Raw genomic sequence first — 12345 nt, 5'->3', positions numbered from 1 at the left:
TCACACACAAGTGACAAGAATATATTGATGTAACCCCTATTCCTGGTCTTCCTGTTCCAAGGAATTCCTAACATAATTCACTACCATGGCTGCAGGATAATCTACTCAATTATGTGATTTGCAAAAAAATAAAATTAAGAAAAAAATACAGCTAACTATGAAGATTCAAAAAAAAAATTACGATAATAAGCATACACCAATAGTTTTGTGTTTGTAATGACGAGAGTATGCATTAACATCTCTTCAGATTTAACATATTTTGACGGTTAGGAAATTGATTTAAAGGAAACCTTTTGATGGAATCTGGATGCCAAGAAATTAGACTTACTGTTAGCAAAAACTGCAAATCGTAAGAATGACAGGTAACGTTCACCCTCTATTGGGTTCCATCCAATGTCTGGATATCCTTTAGCCAGCAATACTGGACAGCTCTGCAGGCCACAACCTGCCAGGTAGGTAACAACCTGCAATACAGAAGTAATAATTTATTCATATGCTTAGAAATATGTTTCTAAAAATAGCTATAAACCAGAACGAGAATAGTAATTTTTTTCAAGATTTTTTATATTCTGGGCAATTAACCTAAGAATCTAACAATATAGCTCATTATTTTATCAGTCATAGGGGTTTTTTTAATGAAAAAAGGTTAGCACTCTCTGTTTCTGAAGATATCTAATTATACGATGACACAAAAATACAACAACATGAACAAATGTGGAATGTGAAAAATAGAATAAAATCTTGTATAATCCAGATCTTTTTGACAGTACATACACGACAACCCTAATACTGAACAGCTTTAAAATCAGATCAATAACCATGTATGGTTTATTTGCTAAAATAGCAAAATAAAGATTGCATAAAAAGTTTATATAGTGTAATTTTAATTTTAATGGATATGAAAACCATCACAATTTTTCAGAAGAATGATAAATATCAATGAACAACTTTAAGAGTCTGAAATCAGAAAGACTAAAAAATTTTAGTAAAACGAAAATTTCTAACACAACATTTCTTATCAAAAGGATTATCTTTAATTAAGAGAAATAGTTAAGAAATTATGATTAATTTTTTTATTATATTAAACTGAATTTCAGAAATATATGGAGAATAATTTCCTCCTCCATCTAAAAGGAAATTTGCAGATAAGTGTGCATTTCAAATAAAATAAATAATCATATGGTTGTGCAAAGGACAACACATGAGCATGATTATAGCATTTAAAATGGGTAATGACCATGAAGAATCTTCTGTGAACTTGTAAAAAAAGATACAAATTATAATTTCTCAAAATGGCAGGCAGTCAAAAGAGATGGCAAAAGGGAGATAGATGAAAAGATTATATTTAGTCATTATCCAGTGTCCTAAGAGAGAAAAAGTTGTGAATTTAGGAAGAATTATATGTCAGCTGATACAGCACACAAATTGCCTCCAAAAGGCTGCAACAGTGGTAAAATGGGTTGATGTGGAAAACTTGTTTATTGCAGTACGAAGTAAGGAAGTTACTCAGAGCACTCTGAGGAAAAAGTATATAATTCCTAACAGGACTTGATAGTTTTCAAGCATTTATTCAGAAGATAAAGTGAATACATTCTTGTGTTCCAGTCACTAGTGTTGTATCCCAAGGATGGAAGTCAATGCCATTTAATTTTTTATTAATGACAGGACAGAGTGCACTCAGCAATTTTGCAGGTGATAGAGAATTGCTAATACTTCTCAAGAGCATATTGCTTGGTAACTATATTGCTGTGCTGCCTCACACCCTTTCCATTCATATTCCTGCCTGTCTTCCCCCAGCTCTCACTGTAATATGCCCATTTATTTCAATTTCACAACTTTTCCTCTCCCACACCACGTACTAATCACAAACAGTCCCACAAGTTCCACTGTCATCTCAGGATCCTGTCATCGTGCACAGAGACTTCCCCTGTGCTAAGCTATCATTTAGGTGTTTAACTACTCTCTCCATTTATATTAAACCCTGCTTTCTGTTTTCTGCACCACAATGCTCTGCTAGCATGTCTGACTTCCTTTATCTGCTTTCCTCCTCTTCTGACTGTGCACTTTCATCTCTAAATCTGTTTTCCTCCTATGATATACAACTTTTATGTCATTTTTTATATTTTAACGTATTTCCCAGTTCATCCTGCCTCTCCTCACATTTTTCTTTATTCCTAACTATTGCCAATGACTTGAGTTCTGGATTCAGTCTCCCATTGACCCTACCCTTAAAATCCTGTTTCACCTTTCATCTTGAAATACCTGTCCTTCAATTCTCTTAATTCTAACCTCCATGCTCGTAAATCTCTATGATTTAAGCCAAAAGACCTGTGTCCTTTTCTTATTATTCTCTTCTTAATTCTCAATTTTTTCGTCCCCAAAAAACACTTCTTGATATTCCTGTTTCATGTCTTTTTCTTGTTTTCCTTTCTACATGATAACAATAGTAAAAGGATGCAGAAAATAGAAATAAATCTCTTTTTGCTCTGCCTCCTGATAAGCATAAGGCAAAATCAGGGAAAATACTGCTCAATCAACCTCACCTTGAAACAGCACGTAACTAGAGTGGGTATTTTTGAGGACAAAATATTCAAAACTACTATGATTAAGCTTGCCTTTTTAAACCCTTTCAGCACAAGTACAGCATTTAATAAATGGGTAAATAGGTGAGAGTGGCCACCTTATCAAGGTCTGGCTCCTCCAATGCAAGTGCAAGCTCGTTGTTGTCCATCACAGAGGCTGCTGCCACATCGAGTGGTGTCGAACCCCTCATTGAAGGAAATGCTGCAGAAAAAGTTAATACATAATGATTAAAGGGAGTTTGCAGTAATCACATTCACGCAGCAGATGGCAGCAATCACGCTGGAATCTAGAACACAGATATATTCAAGGAATATTTTAGGGCAGTTCTTCATCCAAGAACAGAGTCAACTCTTTTTAATAATGTGGAAATGCTGAATTTTTTTTTTCTGGCTTCACATCCATATCTGTAAGCATACTCAAACGCAGTGGTTTTAAATACAGATATACAGATGAAAAATAAAGTCAGTATTATTATAGCAAATTGGAGGAATACTATTTCCTTAGGAGACCAACATGTTAGCTACATAATTCTGCACAGCCTTATCAAGTCAAGATTTTAAAACATGCCTATCTTTAGCAAAAAGAGACATTTCAAGCTTCAATTAGCGGGCTTCTTTCTTTAATATTTTCCATTTTTCTTTGGTTTTTGTGGCCAAATGCACACATGAACAGCTAAATAACTGTGAAATCACTGGCTATCCTGCCTTGAAATATCTTATTATTATAACCATCTATCCAGCTAATAATTTTTTCCTGTGTTACAAAATTTAATGCACATGCATTAAAAAACTGAGTCAGTGTTCAAAAGAGAAATATGAAATTTACTTCAGTAGCCTAAACTGCAGAGGCAAGGAAATTTAAACCAGATGAAACAGGCAAGCACCATAAGGAGTCTATATAATCTTAGATTTCAAACCACAACTATTTTGAACGGAAAAATGCCAAACCATGTGTTTAATACTAAATTTTTCAAGGTGTTTAAAAACACAGATTCAGACTATTCTGTTCCTAATATAATTCATAGACACATTAGCCTGAAACAAAAATGAAAAAAAAAAAACCGAAAAATATTTAAAGGTTAAACCACAAGGTGGTTTAAGCATGTCTCAGCCTGCTATACAAATTAGACACCAGTCTTGTGATATCACAGTTGCTCCTACTCTTGCTTTTAGGTGTTGCAGCTACATGGCATACCCAGTCCGACACTGCTGTTTTCCAGTAAGTAGCTGAGATGCTCAAACATGGCCTTTTGGTTTTGCCGGCTAATGCGGCAGAAGTAGCACAGGAACCGACAGCAGCTTGCCACCATCTTCGGGAAAGCGATCTGCTGAAGAAGAAAGTTGACAAAGCAGTGAAATATGTTAATTACCAATCTGTTCCACTTCTTCCTGCACTCCTCACAAGGAAAGTACAGTGAAGTTACCAAGGTGATAAGCAACTGACAGTTACTTTGGAAAGGACTCACATTTCCTTTTAACTCTCACATTCATTAGGCCATTAAAATGTTGAAAACTCATTTTTCAGAGAACTGTAGGTGACATACCAGTTTGAACTGACAAGTTTTACCATTCCCACCATTCCTTCAGAGACAGTATATGTCTCAATACAGCCTCATGATTAACCATTTATTCCAAGAAGCTGGAGATCCAGCTTAAAGAATCTGCTGCCACAACCTAGAAAAATGCCCAATTCCTAAGCCACAGACTACATTTCATGACTGCTCATTCCATCTCTTGAAGCTACAACACTGAACAGAAAGAAATATTCATGAGGTACCTACAGTCTACACACAATTAATAAAAACAGAGACATAAAATAGGTTATTTTGGGTGGCCAAGCTGTTTCATGACACAACACCAGGTTATTAAATAGTGTTCTAAGTCTGCATTTCCTTTGAAGGATATCATGGTAATTTCTGTAAAGCATTTTTGTAGATCTGTGTTATTAAAATTTTCTAGGAAAACATTTTAAATACAATTAGAAGGCATTGGGGGTTGTCATTGTTGTGGGTTTCAGGGTTTTTTTAATCACCTTTGGCTCTATGTACAAGTTATAGCAAAAACAGGGTGTTGTAGTACCTATAAATTAGCAAAGTAATAATAATAATAATTTTATAATTAATTGTAACCTGCCTTGAAATGCAACAGAAATACTAAAACCGGTATGTGAATACTTTATAAAACTGCAATGGTATAGGCAGATTCAATGTATAAGCATTTAGGAGAATTATTGATTCAAGAGGCAAAGAGTGGTGCAGATGCACATAGAAGACAATCAAGTTACAAGAAATTGAAAGACCAAGAAAAGATAAGGAAAAGGTAGGATATTGGACTGAAAATTGTTCCAAATACAAAAGAAAGATGAGTGGCCAGGCGAAAGGAAATTAGATAGGAATACTGGGATCAGAAGAGACATCTCTTTTTGGGATGGAGGCAACGGGACAAAAACATGAGGCATGAGCAAAGAGAAGATAGAAAATATGCACACTTCCCTTCTCACTTTCTTCAGAAGTGAAAATTTTCAGTTAGGCTTCTCAAAATTTATGCCACTCTGCCTTTAAAATAACATGTATATATATATTCCAGCATGGCACAGAGAAAAGGGAGAACACAACACTGCAAGAAAATTTTTGCTTAATTCAAGTACATGAATTTGAGCATTAAAATATAAACTGGGTTTAGTCTCTTATTATAATTTATTGGTAGTAACACTTCATTTAAGATGAAGAGGTAAATTCTCCTACCAGAGCCACACCTTCAATAAATGCAGTTAAAGTCTATATTTAATAAAAAAACATTTTACTATCCTATTAAAAGAAAAATAAAACACCTAAAATATCTCAGGTTTTAAAAATCAAGGCTCAGCTACTGGGCTTCTCCCTCTAGTAAAAAAAAAGTATTCTACTTTTTTCATTTAGGAATACTTTCATTTGGACAAGCAAAATCTAGCTTACATGGGATATATTTTTGTTCACTTATTAAACATCCTAATATATTTTTGGGAAGGTTCAAAATGCAAAACACATAACAAATTGTGGTGAAATTACCTGAGATTTGTCTCCTCCAAGCACATTCACCATCACATCCATAACAGTCTCATGCATGCCCAAGACTCTCATTAAGTTAGGATGCTGATAAAACACCTTGTTGTTCATTATATCCCTAAAATGGAAAAAAAGACAATTTGCTTTTAAGCAACCCCAAATTAATTTAAGTTGAAGCATTGAGATTTCAGAAGTATGCATTCATTGTATTAACACAATTTAAAATTCTTAGAATTCAACATAATACAAAAGCATGTGCGAACAAAATGTTTCACATTTCAATATGTTGTCATTCCTCTAATTCTTGTAGATTCTTCATAAGAAGAATATTAACCTCAAAATTATTTTGAGATGGTAATTCTTCATCTCTAAATTGCTCCTACCATCTGTTCTGTTTAAATTTAAAAAGAAAAATCTGCGATGATCTAAGTGAAAAAGAATATGTTTTCTTAGGTTTTAAGTTGAGAACAGAGTTCAAGAAAATGAAATCTAATCAATCATATTTCTACAGTAAACTCTTAATAATTTCCTCAGATCACAAAGTAAAGATAATAAATAGACTTAGTCTTTAAGGTAATCCATTATATGTATTTCATCACTATTTTCAAATTCTGTCAGAAGTGGCATACAGGTCCATTATGAAGGACTATTTTAACTTTTTCACCTGCCCACCATTCTCTCAACATTTTCTAGAATCTGCTGTATTGGTTTCATAACCCAGAATACAATTTATATGTTTCAAAATAGTCCAGGGACTTGATTTCAACAGAATCCAGGGATTTCTGACATTTTAGGACAACCTTTTAAAAACACATGGCAAATAACAGGTATCATTCCTGCTTTAAAGAAATACAGAAAACTGAGAATGGATGAGTCTCAATAGAGCAACTCTTGGAAGGTGCTTATATCCATACCACCTTTAGGCAAATTTATCCTTTATCCCTCATATAATTCTCAGCAAATTTACAAAACCAGCATCAAGGACAAATTGGGTAATACTGTTGCACACTGCCTAATGAGTCATTGTCATGAACAGATCAATTCATATAAAGAGATTAGTCTTTGCAATTTATACAAGAACAGTATAAATTTTACATTGAAATAGTAAAAATAATGGAACTTTCTTACAATTGTTGTAAGGGAGAGAATTTTTTTTAATATTCCCAAAAAAGACAAATAAATATTGTTCTCAGGTAACAATACTATAATTCTCTCTCTAAATGCACCATTTTAATTGAAATAATTTATTTTCTGTGTTCTCTTTTCCTTCCAACATTAGATGGCCCAACCATCATTCAGTCACACAAGAGGAATAACAAACATGAAAGAATGCACTGCAATACCACTGCACAACAGAGGTCATTTTATAGCAGAGATGCAGAAAATATTCTCACATCATCTGGTGCTATATAAAAGAAATGTCTTCTGAATTTCCAGTTGAAAAGACACCAGCAAGTTTATCGACTCATACACGAAATAATAAATGGGCTTTAAGTTTGGGGAAAATGCAGTATAGGTAGACACCAGCAAAAATTCTAGTGATCTTTTTCTCCAGAGCTGCTAAAACTTGTACTTTGATTAAGGTTTAAGCGTCAGGCTTAACTGTAGTAAAAGGAGTCAATTTTCTTTAGATAATGCTTTAGTTCACAGAAACTTTGACCCTTCTGATACTGTTAGAGAGATAGCTGGAGCCACCTTGGAAATATATGTGAAAGTGTAAATCACTAGTACATATTTACACTTCAGTACAGCATTAATTTTCATTTAGGAACAAAAATTGGAGGATTTACTAAGATAACAAAAGCTTCACACCAACTTAAAAACAAAATTCCATTAATTCCATACCCTAATCCATTGATCATTAGCAATTCCTCCTCTTTTCCCATCCTCACACTGAGCAGTGAGCGAATCTGGCCCAGTGCTGCAAGCAGATTAATGGTGTCCTTGACAGAGGCAGCACTAATGGTGTATGCTTTCCTCAGGGCTTGCAGGAGCTCCCCAATGCTGTCATACTGCCGACGGAGGAGGCTGTACATAATCCGAACTAATTCGGGATCTTGGATCTGATCTTCCTGGGACCAGCGCACCATTGTCTGCGATATGAGCTCTTTCAGAGTAGCTAAAAGCAAAATACATTACATGTTACTAGCTCTTCCAACAGAAAACATCAAAAACATGTATTATTGTAAAATATGTAACAGGAGACAACAAAGAGGTTGTAAAAACCACAAGCAGATTGAACAGATTTTTTGAATTGGAAAAGCAACTTTCAGATTTTTCAAGATAAATGTAATGTTCTTGAGAGATAGAAAACAATAAACATCTACTTAGAGTTCAAGTCCATACCAGCACTGTTTAAAATTAAAATCTTTAATTTGACCACAATTTTGAGAATCATCCTTGTAAAGTACATGTTGCATTACGCTTTCAATTTATTCCTTATTTCTAGATCAAGTCACTGTCACTTGGTAATGCGCTTTCTAAAAATATTGTATTGTTTGTAACAACAGAATAAAAATTGCTTGATGCGCCTGTATTGTAGATATTGCAAATTCAGTGATGCCGAAAACAGTTTTGCTGAGACCAAAGTTTAGGGAATTTACCTGAAAACCGGACACATGTTCCAGTCCTTGTTCCAACAAATGCTCATGCTTGATATCAAGTAGAACAGGAATAACCACCCTACCTCAAAAAACAATGCAAATTTCTTTCTTCTATCACCAGCAAACATACCCCTTGACTTTCCCAAAGTTCTTCCAATGGCATGAACACTCCCACTTCCCATCACTAAAGTGTTTATAGATAGTGTAGATCCATTGGGGTTTGTGTGTACGCTATTCTTTCACTTGCTAACAGTTTCTTAGCTTATTTAATATTGTATTTATGCAAACCTATCATTAATTCTGAGGTTCTGTTCCATAATTAGGCTTTCAACCTGTGGGAACAAATTCTGCACTTCACAGAGATAGCCCTACTCTTAGTGGCATGTCATGGCTTATCTCAGTTTTTACTTGATGGTTACAAAGTGCTATAATCATTATTAATAATTATTATTTGCCTCTGTGGGTTTATTTTCAGAGTTCTAACTTGTTTTTAAATACAAAATTTATTGATTCATAATTAATACTAGGTTGAAATTGCTGGCATTCCTCACTTGGGTAAAAGATTGTTTGTGATAAGAAGTGAATATAAGCTTAGAGTAAAGGAAGATTTATTTGTAGCAAATAGTTCCTTCTTATGAATATTCACACAGTATGTGTGACTAAAACCAAGACACTCAGGCCAGAGATTTAAATCTTGGAAATACGTACACATCATGCACACCACTACACCTCTTCATGCACATAAGAGGATTGGGGATACCTCTGACTTCCATTTCCTTTAATCTCTGAATTCCAAATTTTCTGATGCATAAAGGGGAAGTGCACACATGGACTAAAAACCTCAGTGTCCAGCTACAGTCAAGTATATAACATAATATATCTATATTATTTTTCATCATGCTTTGAATGACTTAATCCATATGCATATTTGTACTATGCATCACTCCAGGGCCACTCTTTAGGCCCAAGCCTAAAGAAATAATCTGAAATTTCTAGAAAAATAGACACTGTAGGATCATTTTCCAACCCACATTTCCTGTAACCCAAAGTTCTGGTACATGAAATAAGTGAACTGCTCTGTTCCAAGGACCAAACACCATGTGCCCTGAGGCCTTATGAGTGAATACTTCCTGACTCATGACAATAAAATCCACATGAAACCTGGAGAAGAAATGATACTACCAGGTACTGAGTAGCTCCTGCTACTATTAAAGAGAAAGCAGATGCTAACAGATGAGTCACTGGAGAATGAAGCCCTGCTTCATGCAGCATATCAGATTGTTACAAGATTTAATGTACTTAAAACACATTAACAAGCTTAACAGATCAAAATATGCTTTCAGACCAGGCAAGCACTCTAAGGTGCTTTCCAGAGCAAGCAGATCATGTAAGAAGTGTCATGAGTTATAAAATAATTTTGCTGCCTAATCTCCACAAAACTCATAATTATTGAGCCTGAAATAAATTAACCATTCCACATCTGTACATGGGCCTATTGATAAACTTAACAACTTGGAAAAAAAAGAGAACTGTTACTGGTTGACCAACCTGAAGTCACTTGGAGAATCTTGCACATGATATCTGTATGGGTGTTACAGAAATTTAGAGCTAGAGCCAGAGCCCCAGTCCTGATTCAGAAAGGCAAGAAGAAACCTCAAAAAAAAGTGTTCTAAAGGAAGACCTGGAGGAATTTGTCTTTTTGCCTTACTTGTTCCTTACCACCCCTAGTCACTACTAAGGTTTGAAAACTCATATCAACAGCAAAGACAAAATTTGTGAGATTCATACCATACATCACCCTCACTGGGATGAATTCTCATAGGGCATGGGAGCACAGTGGCAATGAGAATCAGGTGAGTTGTTCAAAGAGGCTCAACCAAAGGCTTGTGCAAATAGTCGAGGAATTGCAAGCACAGAACCAGTCTCACCTGCACAGACCATGAACACCCCTTGCATCTTATGGAAGAGGGTATGAGAATGGATATGTACAGGAATACTGCTAAGAATAAGAAACACTCATGATTACAAGTGTTTTGCGGTGGTTATGTGCTTGTCTGTATTTGCTTCTATATGAAAAGGGAATAGAAGGAATGGAGATAAGCTCTACAGAAGAATTTTTACATTTAAAAAAACCCATAAAAATTAGATCTTCCCAAGTTTAGAATGCTTGAGTCTAGATTATTGTGCCATAATCAGCTTTTCACAGGTCTTTATAAAGAATATGTAAATTTTCAACCCAGATCTGGATCTCAAATCTTCCACTCATTTTAATTTCTTGTTTAAAAATGCATCTGAGGTGTTCCATATACACTCCTTTTGGCTGTGTAAAACTTTAACATTTGCACGATGAAAGCATTTATATGGAAAGAAAACTTACTAGGAGCTTTCTCTTCTTCTTCCTTAGGCTCCAATTTTTCTGCTTTTGGTGGACCTTTGATTTTGTACATTAATGAACGGAGTTTGCCAGTCAAGGAGGAATCTTCTTCTTCCTCTTCCTCCTCTTCTAGTGGAATACCTTAGCATAAAATAAAACTGGTTAGAAACAAAACTTAATGTTTGAAGTTTAACTCCCTCAATGTTTAAACAATATTAAAATTGCTATAGGAATATTTATTTTTTTTCACCAGCAAATTTCATACAGGATAAAAGTAAGGCCAGCAGCTTCAACACACAGTACCAGAAGCATTCCTCAAATTATGTTCATTTCAGTATACATACTTCTTACACCCAGATTTATAGTATTCATTTTTCACTATTATGACCAAAGAGGTGGTACTTTTTTTAAGAGTCTACTATGGCAATTAAGTACAATTCACAGCCATATTTGATTAAATATGTGATCCTTTGTTTCATATTGCAGAATGTAGGCTAAAGAAAGAAGTGTATGGCTGTATTTTACAATACAGTACAGTTTTTCAGTTGAGATATTTATCAGCCATAAACAAATATATTAACTGAATTTAAAGCTGTAAGAAGGCAGACATTCAGAGATTATGTGGATAATACATGCTTTTCATGAAAATTTATACAATGAGGCAGGATGTCATTTTACCAGGTGGTTTAATACCTGGTAAAATGACCAGTTTAATTCAGTTCAGTTCACTACACTGCTTCACAACCATTCAAAGTCTCTCACACCTCTTAGTGATCATCAGACAATGCATGTGTTATGTGCAGAAGCAAAGAACTAAGCAGGCTCTCTCCAGATCAGAGATTGTGCCAAGCTGAAATGTAAGCTTTTGCAGTTTGCTTGTCAAAGAGAAATTGAGAAAAGGAAAATTCTTTCAGACAGGATACTAGACCTAGAACCTGAAGCAGGGGTGAAAAGAAGAAGCTGCAGTAGCTAAAACCGGTCCTAAACAGTTAACTAAGAAAGAAAATGGAACAGACACATGGTAACAAGCTGGAGAAACTTTGCTGCTGGCACCTACAAAAAGGGGAGGGATAATTATGACTAGGAGTGACTAAGTGATAAAATTCAAAGGCACTGAGAGGGAATGAAGGAAGTCAAAATTGAAACTGGACAGTACATACAGAATTTAAGAAATGGGATAAGTGGAACTGGCTTGGCAAAATGAAAAGTTAAGAAGGGATACAATCAGTCTGAAAGAAAGCAAGAACTGGAAATGTCACCAGCAATGAAAAGAAAGAGAAAGCAGACAAGGATATTAAAGGAACAAATATCTGGCACTGAAATAAAACCTGGGTTCTGAACACAAGAGAAGGACACTGGGAGAGGAACTGTGAAGAAGTTGAAATGGACAGAGAGAATGAAATGCACTGGTATCATGAGTTAAAACAATGTTTGACTGGGGTAGATGAGGTATGTAGACTCCTCCAGGTGGGGTCTCATCTACTCTTCCATGTCACTCATTCTGCATCGTCTTAGAGTTGCAATCCATTCAGAAGCTGACTGTCTGCTGCTGCTACTGGCTAATTGCTTCCTTCAAGTGGCAGAAGTCTGTGCACTGTGATGGTTTCAACCCAGGTAACTGTCAGTTTGATATGATGCTACCAAATATGCTGTAAATTTCCTTGGTTTTTTATAAGCAAGAAATTGCACATAAAAAATATGATTGAGGACCATTATTTTGCTAGCAAAATTAACCACTCCCA

At 35.1% G+C, this 12345-nt stretch overlaps 1 protein-coding gene across 7 annotated transcripts in view; it reads right to left on the bottom strand.

Annotated features, from left to right (window-relative positions):
- The window catches only part of RYR3 (ryanodine receptor 3), a 193985-nt gene that overhangs the window by 78310 nt on the left and 103330 nt on the right, over positions 1-12345 (bottom strand). For 5 of the 7 annotated variants that reach the window (XM_014266442.3, XM_074542790.1, XM_074542789.1 and 2 more), the window contains 6 exons: positions 10607-10744; positions 7472-7745; positions 5630-5744; positions 3778-3910; positions 2681-2784; positions 329-464 (listed from right to left, as the gene is read on the bottom strand). In XM_014266442.3, coding sequence (XP_014121917.2) covers positions 329-464; positions 2681-2784; positions 3778-3910; positions 5630-5744; positions 7472-7745; positions 10607-10744 — 900 coding nt within the window. The remainder of the gene's footprint in view (positions 1-328; positions 465-2680; positions 2785-3777; positions 3911-5629; positions 5745-7471; positions 7746-10606; positions 10745-12345) is intronic. The other 2 variants (XM_074542792.1, XM_074542793.1) reach the window with 1 other exon arrangement.

This window comes from Zonotrichia albicollis, chromosome 6, assembly GCF_047830755.1.
Source record: "Zonotrichia albicollis isolate bZonAlb1 chromosome 6, bZonAlb1.hap1, whole genome shotgun sequence".
NCBI classification, from domain to species: Eukaryota; Metazoa; Chordata; class Aves; order Passeriformes; family Passerellidae; genus Zonotrichia; species Zonotrichia albicollis.
This window is presented reverse-complemented; position numbering and strand designations above follow the sequence as displayed.